The sequence below is a fragment of the Myodes glareolus genome, chromosome 18, assembly GCF_982192425.1.
Source record: "Myodes glareolus chromosome 18, mMyoGla1.1, whole genome shotgun sequence".
In the NCBI taxonomy this organism is placed as follows: Eukaryota; Metazoa; Chordata; class Mammalia; order Rodentia; family Cricetidae; genus Myodes; species Myodes glareolus.
The window spans coordinates 49,198,217-49,219,807 of NC_142043.1; the positions used below are offsets into that span (position 1 = coordinate 49,198,217).

Sequence of the window (21,591 nt, forward strand, 5' to 3'; positions counted from 1 at the left end):
CATCCAGCGCTCTCCGACTTCTAGACATCTATGGGGAGGGGTCCGAGCGGTCTGCTAAGGTTTCATCACCCCGAAAAGCAGTCTCAGGCTGTTCCAGAAAACTGGAAGGGCCTTCTCTCCCACTCGCAGAACCACCCGCAGCAAACAGCAAGGAAGTTTCCTTCTCTTTCAACTTCATGTGGTTGGGGGGGGAAATGACATTTCCCTGAGCATCCCTTCCAACTGCATCTGAGCAAGGGAAGCGACATCAGCCTGGCTACCGAGCAGCACAGAAGCCAGGATCCCACACTGCCCACTGTGCAGACTGCACGTGAGTCACTACGTCTGTGACTTATTCTCTCCCGGGAGCCAAGTAAAGCGGCAGCGTGGATGAAGTCGGCCTGCAAACCCCATGGCTCTCCGGCGGGAGCGCGCGGCGCGCCTCCGTGCGCGGTTGCGGCCGAGCGCCCCGGGCCCGGGCGACTGGAGAGCGCGGCGCGCAGGCGCCTGGCGGCCAACGCGCGCGAGCGGCGCCGCATGCAAGGGCTGAACACGGCGTTCGACAGACTGCGCAGGGTGGTGCCTCAGTGGGGCCAGGACAAGAAGCTGTCCAAGTACGAGACGCTGCAGATGGCGCTCAGCTACATCGTGGCGCTCACGCGCATCCTGGCCGAGGCCGAACGGGACTGGGTGGGGCTGCGCTGCGAGCAGCGGGGTCGAGAACACCCCTACCTCTCCTTTCCGGGTGCCAGGCTGCAGGAGCCTGAGCCCTATGGCCAGAGGCTCTTCGGCTTCCAGCCCGAGCCCTTCCCCATGGCCAGCTAAGCCATAGGGTTTTTAGGGTGGCCTGCGAATCTTAGGGAGAGAAATCAGTCACCTTTCTGGTTAATTTCCTTCGCCTTTCAGACCCGGGGATGGATTCATTTTATTGCCCTCCTTCCTCCGCTTTTCTTGTGTTTCGTAGATATCATGAATGGACATTGTGAATGACTTTGGGCTGCTGTGAAAATAATGCCCTACCACTTTTAGCTTAAGACGGGGCGGGCCTGGGGGGGGGGGTCTAGCTGAGTTGGTAGAGTGCTTGCCTAGCATGCACAAAGGCGTGGGTTCGTGCTCCAGCACTGCTTAGGCAGAGGTTGGTGATCACGCCTGTAATCCTAGCATCATTCGGGAGGGGGAGGAATATACATGGGACCCTGTCTCAAAGAAAACTCCTTTATTGATTGGAATTGGATTGCATTAGACTCATCCTAAGTCATCGGACAAATAGCTGCCTTCTTAAACTTTGCAAGTGAAGTTATATTAAGTGTCTTGCGTATGTTCAGGGCAGCTACTTTGTGTAAACGCATTTATGCTTCGTATATTGTGTGTGCATGCGTCAGGTAGAGTCGGATTTTTATTTTCGGGGGGGAGGGGCCTGGAAGAGTACTTGAACATGAGTGCTCTGTATTTTTTTAACTGTGGACACATTAAAATATAGATTTTGTAAAAATGCAACTGCTGTGTGTTTTAAACTTACATGTTTACTAGATTTCTAGAAACACTCATGACCTGTTGGTGGGGGAGTGATGCTGAGGGCTTCCCCGGTATAGACAGGGTGTGTTTTAGCCCACCACATCTGGTGTGGTGGCATCACCATCATGGCTTGTCAGAAGAGAGCAAGCAATGCATGTAGAATTGGTTTGAACTGGTTTCACAAGTTTGATTAACCACGAACCAACCAACCCTTCATCTAGAGGGGCTGTGGTCAACAGCATGCGTGAATTTGGGAAATACCTGTGCAGAGCTAGGAAAAGCAGGACCCCGAAGTTATCCGTGCACGAGGAGCTTCTCACATGCCAGCAAAAGCAACAGCCCCTAAATACTTTTGATTATGAGTTCCAAAGCCCAACTAGTACACAGTTTTGCGTATTAGATAACTCTGATTAGATAATTAGGACATTGCTATCAAAATTCTTTTCCTAGCTTAGTAGGAGCTGGGGATGTAGCTAGGACCTACCTAGCCAGGCCTTGGGTTCTAGTCTCACTGTGGTATGAAGTGACAGTCTTGGCACTCAGGAGGTAGGGGGAGGAGGGGCAGGAGTTCCCAGTCATCTTTGGCCACATAGTGAGTTTGAGACCAACCTGAGCTACATAAGACTCTGTCTTAAAAAGAAAAATAAAATCCATTGAGGGAACATGTCTATCCTAAAGAAAAGCAAAAACAAAACAAAAACAAAACGTCTGGTTATTGTGGTTTCCGACTGGAAGACTGTGGCCAAGCGCGGGGGTGGGGGGACTCCCTTTCATCTGCTGCTCATTAATAAGAAACCAATGATGACTCCAGACTTTGATTCTTTACTGCTGATTACAGAGTAAAATGCTTAACCTACTGACTCCACACTCTTAGAAGATGCTATATTTTAACACACACACACACACACACACACATACACACACACCAAGAAAAACTAAAAAAAAAAAATGTAGCTAGGTGCAGTGGCCTGTGATCCCAGCACTTGGGAGGCTAGGCTGAAGCTTGAGGAGGCAGAGTTTAAGGCTAGCCTGTACTACTTAGTGAGAACCAAGTCAGCCTGGGCTACAGAGCAAGACTGTCTCAAAAATAAAATAAAACAAAATGTACACGCATCTCAGCCTATCCGTTTTAACAAAAGGCTGTGTGTTTGCAGTTCTCTGCAAGCGTCGAGAATGCTAACTAGTATAATTAGGCAGAAATCAGAGGTGAACGTGTTTTTAACTAATATGCAATTTTTTTGCACTGTACAGATTTTTTATTTAAAAAAAACCCACGATATTAACAACTTTTTAAGCACACTGATGAGCACTGCATTGTCAGGTTTGTAAGGTGCTGCGGTCACTGACTCTCTGAAACACCGATCCACTTCAAGCAAGAAAAGGCAAACTTGTGGCAGAAAGGGCTTCCACAAACACCGGCAGAGCCCAGGTGACCGGTCACCTTAATGGTAAGGTACAAAGTCTTTCAGCTCAGTCGCTAGTGGAGGTACTGCCCATTCAGGTTACCCAAGGACTCTCAGGGGGCTGGAGTCAATTCTGAGGGAATTCGCCTATGTTTTTGGTTTCTCTAGTGTGTGTGTGGGGGGGGGGGGGCTACAGACCCTTGGCCCCTTGACCTTTCTTTGCCTGCCTCAGACCCTTTGCCTGCTGGAGTGAACTGGGCAAAAAACTTGTTTTCCTGTGCCTGCAGCTGCTCTGAGCACGAGACCCTCACGAGTTCCTGATGGCCGGGGAGTGAATTCTGGTGGGTTTTACAGCTGGAAATCCCAAGAGCTGGGGTGTGGCTATCAGTTAAGGATCCTTACAGAAGCTTCCCTGGAGCACAGTAAAGCTGGCATTCTTGTTTCAAGGATGACCGGTGTCCCTGTTTCTCTGTCAGTGTGTACGTTTGTGTGTTTAATCTCCAGCCTAGTTCCCGGCTCGCTTGTACCGTAGTGGTGGTACCGTACTGTAGCGCAAACCGTACTGTAGCACATACTATACCTTAGCGCCTGCACGGCGCTTTACACTCTAGAAGCTTCGAGACACTTCTAGCCTTTCACACATGCGCACACGCAAACCTCTCCAGTCATCCCCTTGATTAGAGACGAAGGACGTCAGAAAGCAACTGCTTTTGCGAATGAAGCTATCTGTGACCTCCGAGGACTCTCGGAAAGGGCTGGTGCGATGACTCAGAGGGAAAAGGCTCTGCCCCACGCTGATGACCTGTGTCCAGTCCCTGGGATGCACGCGGTGGAAGAAGAGCATTGACTCCTGAAAATCGCTCTCTGCCCTCCGTCTCAATGCTGTAGTACACGCGTCCCTCGCCAATAAGTTTTAAGAATTTTGTTTTTGTCTGTTGTTTTTTGTCTTCTGTTTGTTGTTTTTGTCTTTTGTTTTTCGATGCAGAAGGTTTCTCTGTAGCTTTGGAGTCTGTCCTGGAACTAGCTCTTGTAGACCAGGCTTGTCTCGAACTCACAGAGATCCACCTGCCTCTGCCTCCTGAGTGCTGGGATTAAAGGCGTGTGCTACCATCACCCCGCTTGAGAAATTATTTTAAGGAAGACTTTCAACCATTCGTGCTGTGGAGTTCATTTGGAAGGCTTCATTGGAATACCAAGCCAAGACTCCTGGCGTGAGACTGGCGTGATCACTGTGGCGAATGATGCTCAGAGACAGGCTTTGGGAAGGGGCAAAAAGAGATTAGTGCCGGCAGCGAGCATTTACAGAGCACTGGGGGTGGATACCTGGGAAGGTAAATGCAGAATGGAGCTGGGCAGCTACAGAAGGACCCAGACACTCTAGCCCGACATATCATAGACACAAAAGGGGAGGAAATGGACGTTCTCAGCTCTTTTGGTTGCTTTCCCTGACTTGCAGTCCTTGATTCTAGCTTATTCTAGAGCAACGGTCGTGGCTTCTTTGGCAAACCTCTGTCTCCAAAAACGTTTATATTACAATTCATGACAGTAGCAAAATTATAGTTATGAAGTAGCAACAAAATCATTTTGTGACGGGGGTGGGGTGGGGCTCACCACAACGTGTTGAACTGTATCAAAGGGCCACGGCATTAGGAAGCCTGAGAACCACGGCGGCGGTAAAGAGACAGACATTTACAATTCAGTTATGAATTTGACAGGCTGTCTAGGTGATAAGTATGCAAGTCCATACATTCTGGAGTATATTTATAAATGAAAATCAAACATTTACTCTGTGAGTGTGTATGTGCATGACAACTTGGCTGCAATTGGCTCTCTCCTTCACTCATGAGAGTCCCCAGGGATCGAACTCAGGTCATTCAGTCTTGGCTGCAAATGCCTTTGCTCTCTGAACTATTGTGATATTTATTTGTGTCCTAATAAAAAAAAAGCTTGCATGAAGAGCAGAGCTAAGCCACTAGAGGCCAGGGAGTGGTTGCAAACACCTTTAATCCCAGAATTCAAACCACTCTGCAGCTGTGGGAGGTTGAATCCAGCCCACACCAAGGTGACCCTAGCCCTTGGGAGTCACACGCCCTTAATGCCAGCACTAGGGAGGTGGAGACAGGAGTGATATGGCTGGGTGGGGAAAGGTATATAAGCCTGGAGAGGAACTCAGTGTAGTCTGAGGTTTGGTGGAGACACTGCAATCTACAGTCGCACTGAGGATAGGATCGCACTTTTGTTTGTCTGAGCCTTGGCAGAGGTAAGAACTCTCTAGTGGCTTGGCTGCTTTGTTTTTCTGATCTTCAGCTTGAACTCCAACATCTGTCTCTGGGTTTTTATTAATCGTGCTACACTGAGCCATCTTGCCAGCCTTATTTATTGTGCGACAAGACTTTTCTTGCTGAGATGCAACATGCCCATCTAGTCACCCCAGGTACGGAGGCCACAGCAAGCCAAAGTTCCTTTCAGGAGTCTGGGTGAGGAGTTACTACAGGCACAGACGACTCAAAGACAGCCGCAGCACCTAAGCACACCCTGGCATTGGGTGACAGCTCCCAAGAGCTGGGAACCTGGAGCACATGCTGCACAGTCTGCAGGTAGCTCCCCAGGTTGCAGAGGGTCCTTCCAGGTGCTTCAGTTGGTCTGAGCATCTTCCAGGCAGCTGGTCTGCTCTCAGAGTCTTCTTTGCAGTTTAGCTTGTCTGGGAGTGCCTCTCACTGACTGCATTGTCTAATCCTGGGAAGGAGGGGCTTAAGGACTCAGGTCAGTTTCTGCGCTCTATCTGTGAACTCTTGGATGGCTTGCAGTGAGTTTTGGGATCAAATCACGGCAAGAAAAGATTTTTTTCCCCCTCATTCTAAGCTGCTCATTGGACTCACCTGAGAAACTTTAAAAATTGTGGATGCCAAAGGGAGAGCGAGAGGCAGAGACAGGGCGATCAGTTCAGGGATTACTCAAGACTGTCTAAAACACACGAATAAAAACTCAAACCCAAACCATGGACACCTGTCTCACCACCCAGGCGCTTAGTTACTTAATTGATCTGGAGTGTAGACTGGGTGTTGGCAAGTGTGTGTGTATAATTTATTTTTTTTATTTTATGTGTATGGGTGTTTTATATGTCTTTGTGAAGGTGTCAGATCCCTGGAACTGGCATTACACACAGTCATGAGCTGTCATGTGAGTACTGGAAACTGAACCTGGGTGGGCTCCCTGCAAGAACAGCCAGTGCTCTTAACCACTGAGCCATCTCTCCAGACTATATATATATATATATATATATATATATATATATATACACATATATACATATATATTTAAATTTTATCTTATTGATATTTATTGAGCTCTACATTTTTCTCTGCTCCCCTCCCTGCTTCTCCCCTCCCCCTTCAATCCTCCCCCAAGGTCCCCATGCTCCCAATTTACTCAGTAGATCTTGTCTTTTTCTACTTTCTACTTCCCATGTAGATTAGATGTATGTAAGTCTCTCTTAGTGTCCGTATTGTTGCCTAAGTTCTCTGGGATTGTGGTTTGTGGGCTGGCTTTCTTTGCTTTATGTTTTAAAACCACCTATGAGTGAGTCCATGTGATAATTGTCTTTCTGTCTCTGAGTTACCTCACTCAAAATAATGTTTTCTAGCTCCATCCATTTTCCTGCAAACCTCAAGCTGTCGTTTTTTTTTCTGCTGTGTAGTACTCCATTGTGTAAATGTACCACACTTTCCTTATCCATTCTTCGATCGAGGGGCATTTAGGTTGTTTCCAGATTCTGGCTATGACAAACAAAGCTGCTATGAACATAGTTGAGCACATGTCCTTGTGGCACAGTTGAGCATCCAAAAGTGGTATTACTGGGTCTTGAGGAGGTTGTTTCCTAATTTTCTGAGAAATCCCATATAAATATTTAAAGACAAGGTTGTACTGTATAGCATTGGAGCTATACAGTAGATCTATATTGAGCTCCAGATCTATATAGCTCAATATGTAGACCAGGCTGGACTCGAACTGTCAAGAGATCCATCTGCCTCTGCTCCTTAAACCAGATTGAGCAAAGACTTACAAAATGGAAGATGGTCGGGTGGTGGTGGCACACGCCTTTAATCCCAGCACTCGGGAGCTTTAATCCCAGCACTATAAGAGCTAGACCCAGGACAGGCTCCAAAGCAACACAGAGAAACCCTGTCTCGAAAAACCAAAAATAAAAAACGGAAGACGGTGGATTTGTTTGTGGGTGTGCTACAAATACATCCACAGAAATTGAGATCGTTTACTTAGATATCCTCCGTTTCAATAGAATTCTAATACACTGATTTTTTTTTTTTTCTACATAGACATTCTCAACAAAGGGAAATTCTGCCTCTCAGGGAAGAGTCAATCTGGAGATTGGAGTCACCACAGCTTGGAGTAGGGCAAGAGGCCAGAGTCGCTGCCAGTGTATAGGACAGCCCCTAAGTCAACATTGCTGAGATTCAGAAACCCTGATTGAAAAGCTAACCCAGGACACAGTTGAAGCAGCGGCGGGTCGGCTAATAGTCTGTGAGGATGACGCGGCACGCCAAGAACTGCAGCGCCGGGGCGGTCTACACCTACCATGAGAAGAAGAAGGACACAGAGGCCTCAGGCTATGGGACCCAGAACATTCGACTGAACCGGGACGCTGTGAAGGACTTTGACTGCTGCTGTCTTTCGCTGCAGCCCTGTCGTGATCCTGTGGTCACCCCAGATGGCTACCTGTATGAACGGGAGGCAATCCTGGAGTACATCCTACACCAGAAGAAAAAGATTGCCTTGCAGATGAAGGCCTATGAGAAGCAGCGGGCAGCCCTCAGAGAAGAGCAGAGACAGCTTCACCGAGCTGCAGCCCAGGACCGAGCTCGAGGCTTCCTGGAGAAGGAGGCAGCCATCCTGAGCCAGCCCCTGCACCCCTTCATGCCCAAGGCTGCCACCTTACCCAACACGGGCGATGAGCAGCCAGGTCCCAGTGCGGGTCCCCCAGGCAAGGACAAGGACACAATACTGTCCAGCTTCTGGGTCCCCTCACTGACGCCCGAGGCAAAGGCCACCAAGCTGGAAAAACCATCTCGCATCGTGACCTGCCCGATGTCTGGGAAGCCACTCCGCCTGTCAGACCTGACGCCAGTGCGCTTCACGCGGCTGGATGACTCTGTGGACCGCGTGGGGCTCATCGCACGCAGTGAGCGCTACGTGTGTGCAGTGACCCGAGACGGCCTGAGCAACGCCATGCCGTGCGCAGTGCTGCGGCCTTCTGGGGCGGTGGTCACTCTGGAGTGTGTCGAGAAACTGATTCGGAAGGACATGGTGGACCCTGTGAATGGGGATACCCTGACAGAGCGCGACATCATCATGCTGCAGCGGGGCGGGACGGGCTTCGCAGGCTCGGGAGTGAAGCTGCAGGCGGAAATGTCGCGGCCAGTGATGCAGGCCTGAGCCATTCCCTAATAAACCTGCCGGTGAACGCGGACCCAAACCTTAACCCAGCAGCGCCAACTGGAGAGGTGAGACTTGTTCTATTTTCAGTGAGACAGCACCACCTAGTGTCAAAATATAATATTTATCTTCGTTGCTGAATAATAGTAAAGTACCAGATTAAAAAAATCCTCAGTGTGCTGGTATCGGAGATGAAGGATATTCATAACTGGCTACAGTGTACATGGTAGACAGAACGGTGGTATTATATGCATATACACAATTGAATATGTATTCCAAGCTCGAATGTAAGAGTTAGAATAAACAGGCATGACGGCACGATGACTATGAACATATAATATGATGAATATTGAATATTACATATACAATATTCCAGAGGCAGTCTCAGGATTTAGAAGGTGATTCTTGGTTATCAGGGATTTTATGATACATGGCCCTGTGGAAACATTTTACTACGTTCCGTATAAAGTTGAAGTTGCCCCTGAAGCTATCAAGATGGTTCAGCCGGTGAGGGCACTTGGTGTCAAGCCTGACAACCTGGGTTGGGTCCCTGGGGTCTGGTGGAAGGAGTGAGCTGGTTCCCTCAGACTGCCATCTGACATCTACTTGCGTGCTGTGGCGTGTCTCACTCTCTACTTCCTGTCACTGCCTACACGAGAGAAGAGAGGCCTAAGCGTGCAGCTGAATCTTCGACTGAAATCGTTATTCCCAGACCAGGCTAACGGCATGTGCCACCACGGCCCAGTGGGTGTAACCTCTTATAGAACGGGACAACTCAAAGCTGGAACTAGCGTGAGAATTTTTTTTAATATTTCTTTATTTATTATGTATACAATATTCTGTCTGTATGTCTGCAGGCCAGAAGAGGGTACCAGATCTCATTACAGATGGTTGTGAGCCACCATGTGGTTGCTGGGAATTGAACTCAGGACCTTTGGAAGAGCAGGCAATGCTCTTAACCACTGAGCCAATTCTCCAGCCTGAGAATTTTTCTTGAGTGTACTTAAATGTGTTTTGTGTGTGTGGATGCGTGTGTGTGTGTGCGTGCATGTTTGTGCATGTGTGTGTGTGCAGGCCAGAGGACAGCTTGTAAGAGTGACTGAGCCCTCACCTTTCACCATGTGGGTGCCAGGAATCAAACTTAGGTTCTCTGCCTTGGCGTCAAGCACCTTTATTTGCTGAATCAACTCTCCAGCCCCCTTATTCCTACTTTCCTGTCGCCCACGGTACCCGGCACAGCATCTTACACAGAGTAGACAACACGGCTGATTTCTTGAGTAAATGAATTTATTTTTATACTGCAAATCCTTGCCTTGAAGCAAAGAAACTCTCAAGCCTTTCTAAAGCAATTACCATCTCCAGCTAAAAATCCCCGGCGGAGGGGGACCTGGCACAGAGAACACCAGGGATCTGAGCGCAGGGATTTGGTAACAGACCAGACACCTCCAGTTCACACCCCCGGCTTGTCTGAAGCAGATGCTGTGACAGACACTCTGGGGGCCATGTTTGGATTGGCCTAAGCATGGCAGAGAGCTGAGTATGTCATCAGCAGCAGAGGTCTAGTGAAGGTCTCCGTTGTGCCTGGTGCCAGTCTAGGCACTGGGGGTGGGTGTGGGTGTGACTGTCTGCCTAAAATGATGGAGGTAGGCCGGTGGCAGCCTTGTTTGGAGCCTTGTTTTGACTGCGTAACAAGTGCACTGTGAAATCTTGGGTGTCCTGGTTGGTTTTGTTTGCTTTTTGCTTTTAAATCTCAGGCACGTTTTGGCTTCTCATGTGATTCCACAGGCAGGATATGCAAGTGAAGAGTCTCACCACTTGGGCGGAGAGGAGTATGACAAGATCCTCTAATGTTAAGTGGGAACTCATCTAGTGAATTCACCAAGATGACCGCTATGGGTGTAATCCATGAAAGGCGATGATGGGCTCCCCAGCTTTCTCTTTTGCATCTATTCTAAAGTCACTAACTTCTCTCAGCCCTGGCTATGTCTCCTAATTGCTCCTAGTTGGGCCTAATGTCCCTTACACGCAGTGTGGGGGAGCATGCTTGCTCCCCACTCCCTCAGGCCGCGGTGGCAGTTGTATGGTACCTTTGGTTTGTGAGGATTGCCTACGTGCATCTCTAAGATGCACAGCCCTATAACTCTCCCTCAGCCAAGGCTTAAAAAGCCCCAGCCAACTTACTTAAAACACTTCTGGCCACGGGTCCAGCAGGATGGGAACTCACTCAAATGCGGTTGTTTGGAAACCACTGCGTATGGCCGGTCTTCCTTCCCCTCCAAAGTCCACCCTCTCACACAGCAGGCACTGAGCCATCCTTAAAGTTCATCGCTCTCCACCATGCTCCGAGAAGTGCAGGAATACACCATTGTGCTTTCCACGGAGGAGAAGGCAGAGAAGATGTCAAGTCCTTTGCTGCTGAGAGACCCGTAGCGGCTGCCACTGGGACGGATGGACATAGGTGGCGGGATCTGCTGGTGCCACTGAGCTGGAAAACGAACCAAACAAAATGTTAACGATCAAAGGAATCCATGGGAGGAGCACTGATACCTCGGTTGGTGGCGCACTCTTACAATCCCAGCACTTCGGAGGCAGATGCAGGAGGATCGGGAGTTCAAATCCAGTCTTGGCCTCAGAGCAAGTTTGAGGTCAGTCTGGGCTTTAGGAGACCCTGTCTAAAATGGAGGTCGTACAGAGAGACAGGGAGAATTGTGGAGAATTGATGCCATGTTTGCCCACTTGATTTTCAAAACATAAGACAAAACAAACAGACAAACAAACAAAAAACCAAACGTCAGGGAGAACCCATCTTCAAAGCACAGCAGAGAGTGTTATCTATCTCATTACGCATGGAGCATTGCACGATAAAAATGATATTGAAACTGTCCTCCATGCACAGATGTTCCTTAAATGACGTCATCCTTACCATATATATCCAACCTAGCTGTGCAGGACACAATGCCCGCTTCATTCTTGGCTGACAGGGTATACCAGCCGGCGTCAGATTTCTTGGCTGGCTGGATGAGGAGGCAGACATAGCCCGTTGTGTCCTGGTGCATGCTGGGGAAGAGAAAGAACATGTTCGCCTTTAACTTGGGAGCAGAAGCATGGTGGTCAATCTTAGGCTTGGGGAAACTCTTAGAGAAGGGACAGGGGACAGTTAGCTCTTTAGCCAAAGCCTAGAAAAGCTGTCCTCTTGTCCCCTTACTTTATTCTCCTTTCTCCTCCCTCGCTCCCTCGCTCCCTCGCTCCCTCGCTCCCTCGCTCCCTCCCTCCCTCGCTCCCTCCCTCCCTCCCTCTTTTTGAGACAGAGCCTCCTGGCTGGCCTGGAACTCATTAGACAGACCAAGCTAGCCTCAACTTAGAGATCCTCTTGCTGCTTCTTGCTACCGAATCCAGCCCTTTAATCCTTTCCTTCTTAAAAATTTATTTCTTTGAGTATGTATGCATGGATGCACACCACATATATAGTGATAGCCTGAAGAGGCATCAGATTCTCTGGAACTAGAGGTGCAGATGAACCACCATGTGGGTGCTGGGAGTCAAACTTGGGTCCTCTGCAAGAGCAACAACTACTCGTAATGTTGAGCCATCTCTCCACTCCCCTCCTTTATGAGACGGTCTCATGTGGCCCAGGGTGACCTTGAGCTCCTTTGGTACCTAAGAACTTGAACTCCTGATCCTCCTGCCTCTATCTTGTACACGCTGGGACATGCTATTACCCCTAGCTCCTAATGCAGCTTTTTGTTTATTAAAAAAAAAAAAGACAAAACCTTTCCCAGGTCCTAAAACGATTGAGAATATGACAAAAATATGCCAGAAACAAGCTGAAACTCGGTAGCACCATATTCAATGAAAGAAGCCCGCTGCAAAGGTTGCAGGCTTATCTGGATGGCCCACCGAGCCCCTCTGAGCATGGATGTCTCCACAGAGATGGTGCTTGCTGTACCTGATCCTCTCTCTACTGAAAGGGATGGTCTCGTTGTCCTTCTTCCAGTAGAACACGGGTGGGGGCATGCCCACGACACGACACTCCAGTCTCACCGGGTGGCCCTCAGGAACACCACTGTTTTGGAGTTTCTCCAGGATCATGGGTGCTTTCTTCACCTCTTTGGCTAAAGAAGAGAAGTTACTTTTTTTTTTAAGAAGGGTTTTTTTTTAAAAAAAAATATTTACCTATTTATTTATTATGTGTACAATATTCTGTCTGTGTGTATGCCTGGAAGCCAGAAGAAGGCACCAGACCTCATTACAGATGGTTGTGAGCCACCATGTGGTTGCTGGGAATTGAACTCAGGACCTTTGGAAGAGCAAGCAATGCTCTTAACCGCTGAGCCATCTCTCCAGCCCCCGAGAAGTTACTTTTCTATATGAATAGTAGCAAGGTCTTTGAGGTTTCTGCCTCAGATGCATCACGTTTATTTTATTTTATTTCGAGGCAGGGTCCCACTGTATTGGCTGTCCTGCAACTTGCTCTGTAGACCAGGCTGGCTTTGAACTTTGCTTGTACTGGGAATAAAGTCATGTATCACCATACCCACTCAGAAATAGTCACTTTACAAAAAAAAAATTTTTTTAAATCCCAGCACTCAGGAAGCAAAAGTAGGCAAATCTCTGTGAGTTTGAGGTCAGCATGGTCTCTACAGAGCTAGTTTTAGGAAACCCAGGGCTACATAGAGAAACCCTGTATTGAAAAACCAAAAAAAAAAAAAAAGTTTTTCAAAGTTATATTTAATTAATTCATTTGATTTGTGTGTGTTTGTATGTGTGTTCCTGTTTGTGTGTGTGTGTGGCTGTGTGCATTTGTTTGGATGTATGTGTGTGTGACAGCTTTCGTCAGGAGTTATTTCTTCTGTTCCATCACGTGGAGCCCTGGGATTTGAACTCAGGTTAGAATGCTTGGTGGCAGATGCCTTTTTCCACTAAGTCATCTCGATAATCAAATAATGACTTTTAAGAACATAGTTCACATACTAAAACTGATTTTTTTGAGGACTTTATTTCATAGGAACTAAATTTTTATCCGACTTAAACTTTTTTGTTTATTGTGTATGAATGGGAGTCTGGGTGAGTTTTGTGTGTGGTGCACATTCAGGGGCCTTGAGAGCTAGGCAGGACTTCAGATCCCCTGGAACAGGAGTTAATAGGCTGCTGTGAGCTGCCATGTGGGTTCTGGGGACCAAACCCAGGTCCTCTGCTTCAGCAACGAGTGTCCTAACCACTGAACCATCTTTCCAGCCCACAACCAACTCTTTGGATTTGGTCACATTGTCATTTTTCTATTTTGCAGGTTCCCTCCCATAAATTTATTTGGGGTAAAAACCTTTAGAAAATTATTCATCCCCAGAAGGTAGCCTCATCTATCAAAGCCACTGTTTTAGAAATATGGAAAAAAAGGTAAAAGCCTGCAACAAAATTACAGTTTCCCATTTTGCTGGTGAGACTAAATTAAGAGCAAAGGAAAAGGGTTCACAGGAGAGCAGCCGCTGGCTGAGGAGGGAGAACAGCGGTGCTGACTGTTGGTTTCCTCCTTCCTTCCTTCCTTCCTTCCTTCCTTCCTTCCTTCCTTCCTTCCTCCCTCCCTCCCTCCTTTCTTCCTTCCTTTCTTCTCTCTCTCTCTCTCTCTCTCTCTCTCTCTCTCTCTCTCTCTCTCTCTTTCTAAGGCAGGCTTTCTCTGTAGCCCTGGCTGTCCTGGAACTCACTCTGTAGACCAGGTTGGCCTCAAACTCAGATCTGCCTGCCTCTGTCTCCCTCATGCTGGGATTGCCTAGTTCAGGTTGGTTTACATAACGGGCTGCCCACAGTGGGAGGAAGCCTAGCACTAAGATCCCCACTGGATCACTGCCCTGCAGCTGATGATGTCTTACTTCCCTTTCTGAGACATTGCTGCGTTCTGTTCACACCATCTTATTAGGTGAAGGCTGTAACATGAGGGCTGGGCTCATTGGGGTTTCTGTCCCACCCAGTCCCCCAGCCATTTAGTCCTAGAGAAAATCCACACAGAGATCTTCATAAGTTATAAAACTGATTGGCCCATTCGCTCAGGCTACTTATTAGCTTTTGTAGCTTGTATTAACCCATTATTCTTATCTATGTTAGCCACATGGCTTGGTACCTTTCTCAGCGGGGCAGGTCACATCTTGCTTCTTTGGTGATTTGGGCTGCACTGCGAAGGAATGGGTTTCCTCCTTCCCAGCATTCTCCTGTTCTCATTGTCCCGCCTCTACCTCCTGTCTGGTTGACCCACCTATACTTCCTGCCTGGCCAATCTGCGTTTATTTAAAACATGATTGACAGAATACAGACAATTCTCCCGCACCAGAAGGTTCATTTGCTTTGGAATTCGACATTTGGGATTCACCTTCCACTGAGGCAAACATCAAAGAAACCCAAACCGAGGTCTCAGGACACGACTCAGTGGGTAAAGGCCATTGCTGTTAAGCCTAAAGACCTGAGTTTGATACCCAGGCCTGCATGGTGGAAGGAGCCAGACTACTTCTGCAAGCTGTACTCTGACCACACGCAGGCTATGGCACATCTCCTTCTCCATAAGTAAGAACACAACACAGCCAACCAGGGTCTCTGTCCGTGGAAGCTCAGAGCCTGTAGGGAGGCAGATCAGTGAGCAACGAACACGGCAGTCTGCAAGCACTCTGGGGAGCTTGCCTATTCTTGCGCTGTGGAAACCCAGAGGAGGTGGCAGAGGGCTGCCTGGTGAACCCACCGTGCCTGGGTGGTGACCCTAGCCTTCAGCCTTTACATTTTATTCATTCCTACTTTTATTTTTGAGAGGAGTCTTCAGGTAACTGGCCTGGTTTCATCTCTGAAGGATGATCTCCTGTCCCCACCTCCCTAGTGCTGAGTGTCTGTCAGGTATATGCCGCTAAACCTGGTCTAAGTGGACTCTGTGTGCTCTCGGGCACTCTGCCAACTGAGCAGATAAATCTTTGGTCCTGAATGAGAAGAGTGCTGGTTAGGGACCATTCAGTTAGCAATATTACTGGTGCAATGCAAAGGTTCCTAACTCAGGGAACAGAAGAGCCTAGTGTGTTCCAGGAATCACAGACTGAAGGGCAAAAGACTAGAATTTAGTGACAGCCAATTAAATAACCCATTGATTATTTAGTCAATTATTGCAAGTGCTCCCATTGATTGTATGATTAAAATGAAAAGCAACCATCTTACATGTCTAGATCACTATGTATCTCAGAAACCAGTGTAGAAAATAGGGTCCACTATGGTGAAGGGGAAACAGATTGCTGGGGCGAGGGATTCCGGGATTCTGCCCGAGCACCTGAGTATCCGGACAGTCAGCGTTAAGGGAGTTCTGCCTAGAGGTCCCTGGGCGAGACTTACCTACTACGGTGAGCTCCAAACTAAAGGAATTCTGCCCAGTTTTGTTGGTAGCCACGCACGTGTAGGTCCCTGCGTCGCGTTGAGTGAGCGGGTCGATGAGCAGAGAGTGAACCCCCGTCTCTCTGACCAGCATCTTGTGGGAGGCATCTGGTAGCACGGGTCGCCCATTGAGCAGCCACGTCAGCTCTGGGGGCGGTAAGCCACTCACCTAAGAACCAACGGAACAGCTGATTCAGGTGGCGCGCTGATGACAGGCAGGTTTATCTGGGGAGCGAATGCTTTATCCTAGTTGGCACCAAATACACAGTGAAGGGAAACCCAGGGAAGAGGGATCTAAATGGACGGCGCTGTGGGTTTGAACTGTGTGGAATCCTGGCCTCCCTTCAGCCACGATTAATCCACGTGATTATATTCTAGAACGGAATAATGGCAGAGCTGAGAAGATAAAACAGGTCCGTGGCATCAATAAGAGGTCTGACTTCAGCTTAGATACCAGAATTAAGAGAAGAGTCAGATATTAAATCAAAGTTCTCGGCTTTTGCTCATGGACTAAGTATAAAAACATCTTGATGCCTAATTATAATATTAAACCAGAATCTCTCAGGACGGGAGCCAGACACCGGTAGTGTTTGGGGTTTAGAGACAGGAGAGCATAGAACCTGAATGTTATTTAGACAGCAGCTGGTGGGGTTAAGAGGCACGCACAGGAAGGGGTTCTGCGCATGCTTAACCTCCAGCCTTCACTGACTTGAACCTAGGAAGCCTCATTGGGAAATCAGAATATAAAATCACAAAAGGTGACAGAGGTGGCTTAGTGTGAGGAAACGACCCCTGTTTGCTCAGAGTGGCTCTGTTTTCTCACATTTATGACTTCTCAAAGGTTCTCCCCTCTCTACAACTAAAGATGCAAAATAATCTAAGCTTCTGGCTTCATAGCAATAAAGGATTCCAGGGACCATATGAAAAAGTACACACGTTTGTCCTTTTCACAGTGAAGAATCGACTTATATAAGGCCCACATAAAACAGTTTTTTTCTTCAAAAATTTTTATGCTTACATAATTTTTATTAAGATAGTTTAAGATTTTGATGACATATTTCTGTATGGTATTAAAAAGATGAAATGCTCTAGAGCAGTCTATGGCGGGGACGATTTCCCTCCCTTCCCTAAGATCCTTCTGTCTGGAAGAAACCCCATGTAACAAACACAGACAAAAACAAGTGCAAATAAATAACCAGATCAAAACTCGGGACAGGCCTGGAGCTAAGGACAGGTGTTTGGAAATACCTTACAGTCCAGCCGGCAGAGACGGCCCTCATGAGCCACCATGTCCCCTGGGGCCTGCAGGAAATGTGGGCGGAAAAAGCGCTCCTGTAGAGGCTCCTTGTCTCTCTCTTGCATTCTGGCCCTTCCCCTACAAGAAGCATTTGCAAATGTATAACAATAACCACATACATTTAGAAATGGCTATAAGGCTATAATGAGGCATGGTCTCCTGTAGCCTGGGCGGGCCTTGAGCTCAATAAGTAAATCCAGGATGACCTTGAACTGGTTCTCCTGTCTCTACCTCCTGACTTCTGATATTATAGGCAAGCATCGTTATGCCCAGTTTATGTAGTACCTACTGAAGATGAAACCCAGGACTTGGAGCATGCTAGGTAAGTACTCTACCAACTGAACCACACCCTAGAGTAGGAAGGTTTCGCTGGACAGTCAATCAATCACAGCTTAGAACTGATATAAATACACACACACACACACACACACACACACACACGTGCGCACGTGTCAAACCAAACTCAAACAAAACCAAAACTCCTTGTGGCATTGTACATTGTAGAATCATCTCCAAATTCTGAAATAGGCTCTGGACTGGATGCTTCCAGAGGACCCAAGTTCAGTCCCCAACACCCACTCCAGGTGGCTCACAAGCACCTGTAACTCTGGCTCAAGAGGATCTGCTGTCCTCTGCGCACACACCCCGGCCATACACATAATTAAAAACAATGGAAATAAAATAGTAAGACTTAGCTTCTTCCTCTCTGAAGTTATTCAGCACTAATTGGCTAAGCTTCCCTCTCTGTGGGCTTTGGAATTTGTTGAAAAGTCATCAAAATAAACACATAAATCAGTACTCCATCTGAGAGCCCAAAGAAAGCCCCCCCCCCCCAATCACCCAGAACAAAAATGGCTGTGACCGCAATAAAATTCAGCCGGGCAATAAATTATGACTGATAATTAAAGATGACCATTAACTTGAACTCAGTCAGAGTGTCCAACAGTAACAGCTGTTCTTGAAAACAAAACAAAATAACAAAGATAAAGGAGGGGGTGGAGAAGTGTCTTCCCAAGGGCAGTGTAACACTGTATGTGAAACACAGCTCTCTATTTTTGGTCCTTTAGTAAGCCATTTAACTCATCAGCCTCAGCAGCAATCTGCTAAGACTTTGTGGCACCATAAGACTCAAGGGGAAAGCCAGGCTCTTTCTCATTAGTACTTCATAAAATCTGAGAAGAAAAACAGTTATAATGGAGATTACCGGGGAAATATTCAAGTTTCTGCTTGGCAATAGAAAAGCCGGAGGTTTCAAAGGATCTGTTCGGCATTGCGTGCACAGGTGTTACTGATGCTACAATGTTTTGAACCATTACAATTGTATCAAAGGGGCTGGGAATGTTGCTCAATTGGGCTAGTGCCTGCTTAGCATGCCTGAAACTCCAGGTTCATTCCCCAGCACCACAAAGACTGGGTGTAGTGGTGCAAGCCTATAATCCCAACACTTAGGAGGTGAAGGCAGAAGTATCAGTTTAAGATCATCCTCTGCTATATTTGAGGGCAGCCTGGTCTACATGGGAGCCTGTCTTTAAAAAAAAAAATAATAAGCCAAAGCCTGGAGCTTCTCAAACGTAAATGTGTCCATGCATCTCTTGGGGATTCTGTTCAAAGTGCGAATTCTGACTTGGATGCTCTGGCTCTGGACCAGGCTTGATGATGTCTGTATTCCAAGGAGCCCCTGGTGGTGGCACAGGGTGTGCCGTACATTTAGGCAGTGAGTCACTGTGATGAGTGGGGCCATGAAAGGGGTCCAGAAAAGGGAGGTCTGCATTACCTGTGAGACTGACCGGCAGGGCTGAGTCTGTTTCGAATGGGTAAACTCTGGACCATCAAGTGGCCAGAGCAGCTGATTCTCCCCTGAGAAGCAGAAAACAAGCAAAATTAAAATAAGGAGAAATGCACATTTTTTTTCGATTTATATAAATGTTTTCTTCACCAAAACATTATACATTTTTTTCTAACAAAGAAAGATTCTCTTTGCCCAAGAGAAATGAAAGCAACACGATTTTAGTTTTGTTTTGTTTTTCGAGACAGGGTTTCTCTGTGTAGCCCTGGCTGTTCTGGAACTCACTCTGTAGATCAGGCCGAACTTGAGCTCAGAGGTCTGCCTGTCTCTACTTCCTGAGTCCTGGGATCAAAGGTATGTGATAGCACCTCCCAGCTAAAACCAAAGCAAATTTTAGTGTATCTGTGTGTGTGTGCTTTGTGTGTGTGTATCTGTGTGCTTTGGTCCATTTTTCTCTGTGTGGTGAAGCCTTGATGTTGGTTGGAGTCTTCCTAGATGGCCCCTCCACCTTAGTCATTGAGGTAGGCTCTCTCAGTTGAACCCAGAGCTTGCAGACATGACAGTATGGCTAGTAGCTTGCACTGGGGGTCCCCATCTCTGCCTTTTCGGGCTTGAATCCCATGTGGGTCATCACACCCAGCCAGGATTCACAGGAGCTCTGGTCGCCACACTTGTACAGTGAACGTTTAAAAATCTGGCTTCTGGGGCTGGAGAGATGGCTCGGAAGTGAGGAAAGGTTGCTGTGTTTTCAGATGACCAGAGTCGTTCCGGGCATCCACTCCATCACCTGTAACTCCAGTTCTAGGGGATCTGACACCCTCCTCCTCTGGTCCCTGAGGGCATCTGCATCACACACACAATCTTTAATTTTATATATATATATATATATGTGTGTGTGTGTGTGTGTGTGTATGTATGTATGACTTTTAGTATTTATTATTATCAGGTGGGGGGTACATATGCCATGTAACTTCTTCTTCTTCTTTTTTTTTTTTTTTGCCATGTAACATTCTTGATGAACGTCAGAAGCCAACTTTGTGGAGTCAGTTCTCTCCTGCTTTTACATGGGTTCTGAGAATCATACTCACATCACTGGGTTCCTGTGACAAATGCCTTTACCTAGTGACCCATCTTTCCAGGCCCCAAATGACTTGTTAATATGTCAGGGGGAGAGCTCTTAGGAGTATTATGATAGTTTCCACTTTAACCCAAGAAATAAAAAGAGCGCAGATATTTTTAAAATTACAATTTTTACGTTGAGTTGTGGTGGCACCTTTAATCCCAAATCTCTGTGAGTTCGAGGCCAGCCTAGACTACAGAGTGAGTTCCAGGACAGGTTCCAAAGCTACACAGAAAAACCCTGCCTTAAAACAAAACAAAACAAAATTGCAATCCCCCCAATTTAACATCATTCGTACAACAGTACAAAGAACATGACCAATTATTCTTATGCTTTCCTCAATAGAGAGACATCAAAATTGACATTTCAGTGGGAAAAGGGATGGAAATAGAAATTATGGATTTATATTTGCAATTGGAATGGTAATTAGAAATATTCTGTCCCATCTTTTAGGGGAATTTTGAAAGTCATTCTCATTCAGAAAAGTGTAAGGATCACAGCTCTGCAACTTTTATCCATAAAGAAGAAAAGAGAAAGAAACATCTGATGAGTTTGGGAGACATTTAAAACCTTTTGGAAGTAATTAATTCTCTAGATTTACTTATTTTAATTTTTTAAAGATTTGTTTATGTGTATGAGTAGTTTACTGGAAAAATATCTGTATACCATGTGTGTGTCTGGTTCCACTGGACTTGGGAAGCGGCCGCCAGAACTCCCGGTGGATGGTGCGAGCTGCCGTGTGGGTGCTGGGAATTGAACCTTAGTCCTCTGTAAGAGCATCAAGTGCACTCAGCCACTGATCCACCTCTCTAGCCCCCATCTATTTATTTAATTGATATTAATGTGTATGTATCTGTGTTTGCCAGGTGTGTAGGTGCCTTCAAAGGCCAGAAGAGGGCATCGGAGCCCACGGAGATGGAGTTACAGGTGGTTGTGAGCTGTCTGATGTGGGTGCTGGGAACTGAACATGGGGTCTTCTGGAAGAGCAGCAAATGCTCTTAACTACTGAGCCAATTCTCCAGCCCTTGGTTTTCGTTTTGATTTGTTTTCTGTCTTCAAACTCAATGCACTGTGACCTTGAACGGATGCTCCTCGCCACTGCTTCCTGAGTCTCCCACCAAGCTTGCTTGTTTTTATGTAGCATTGAGGATCAAACCCAGAGCCTCGGGCATGCTAGACAAGCACACACACAAAAAAACCTAACTCGGTCCCCCAGGGCACTGTCCTGACAAGGCCTTCTGTGGAGCGCAGCCAGGAGCAGACTAGTCAGCCCGACCCTGGGTTCTCGTTAGGCACTTTCCGTTCACTCCCCTCAGCACTTGTCCCGGTCCCATTTGCAGTGACACGGATCACTCCTTCTGATATCCAGGAGCCCTGCCACCCACCTGGGGGTTGGCCGCCATGATGGTGTAGTTCCCATCATCGTCACCGTTGGTGGATTCGATGTGCAGGGAGCAGGTCCCGTCTCCTTCTCGCCTCATTCTGCAGTGCTCACTTCTCTTAGAGATCTGCTTCCCATCTTTGAACCAATAAACCTGGAGGGAGAAGGAGCTGTTGGTGAGGACTTTGTTCTGGAGCCGCGGAAATATGAGACGGAGGTCGAATGCCATCCCTGTGACAAAACACTCATCCTTTGCAAACACTTAGA

At 47.3% G+C, this 21,591-nt stretch overlaps 3 protein-coding genes across 4 annotated transcripts in view; 2 read left to right on the plus strand and 1 right to left on the minus strand.

Annotated features, from left to right (window-relative positions):
* Nucleotides 1-973, plus strand: Atoh7 (atonal bHLH transcription factor 7). Its single transcript, XM_085680163.2, has one exon. It carries the CDS (start codon nt 370-372, stop codon nt 802-804), a length of 435 nt encoding a protein of 144 aa, XP_085536289.1. The 5' UTR covers nt 1-369; the 3' UTR covers nt 805-973.
* Nucleotides 974-7,238: 6,265 nt separating this feature from the next.
* On the plus strand, nt 7,239-8,441 carry LOC125411193 (nitric oxide synthase-interacting protein-like). Of its 2 annotated transcripts, XM_087898187.1 has the most exons (2): nt 7,239-7,978; nt 8,054-8,440. In XM_087898187.1, exons 1-2 carry the CDS (start codon nt 7,443-7,445, stop codon nt 8,346-8,348), a joined length of 831 nt encoding a protein of 276 aa, XP_087754313.1. In that variant the 5' UTR covers nt 7,239-7,442; the 3' UTR covers nt 8,349-8,440. The 2 variants fall into 2 exon arrangements, with proteins under 2 accessions (XP_087754313.1, XP_087754312.1); XM_087898186.1 differs by having other exon boundaries at nt 7,239-8,441.
* Nucleotides 8,442-9,614: 1,173 nt separating this feature from the next.
* The window catches only part of Mypn (myopalladin), an 82,086-nt gene continuing 70,109 nt past the window's right edge, over nt 9,615-21,591 (minus strand). The window contains exons 14-20 of the mRNA XM_087898185.1: nt 21,329-21,478; nt 18,812-18,894; nt 16,989-17,115; nt 15,702-15,909; nt 12,295-12,460; nt 11,272-11,405; nt 9,615-10,833 (exon numbers count right to left, since the gene is read on the minus strand). Of these exons, the coding sequence (XP_087754311.1) occupies nt 10,664-10,833; nt 11,272-11,405; nt 12,295-12,460; nt 15,702-15,909; nt 16,989-17,115; nt 18,812-18,894; nt 21,329-21,478 (1,038 nt within the window). The 3' untranslated portion in view covers nt 9,615-10,663. The remainder of the gene's footprint in view (nt 10,834-11,271; nt 11,406-12,294; nt 12,461-15,701; nt 15,910-16,988; nt 17,116-18,811; nt 18,895-21,328; nt 21,479-21,591) is intronic.

Bases quoted from the DNA above. Each gene is read 5' to 3' on its own strand.
- LOC125411193 (XM_087898186.1), top strand. From the start codon at position 7,443: ATGACGCGGCACGCCAAGAACTGCAGCGCCGGGGCGGTCTACACCTAC.
- Atoh7 (XM_085680163.2), top strand. From the start codon at position 370: ATGAAGTCGGCCTGCAAACCCCATGGCTCTCCGGCGGGAGCGCGCGGC.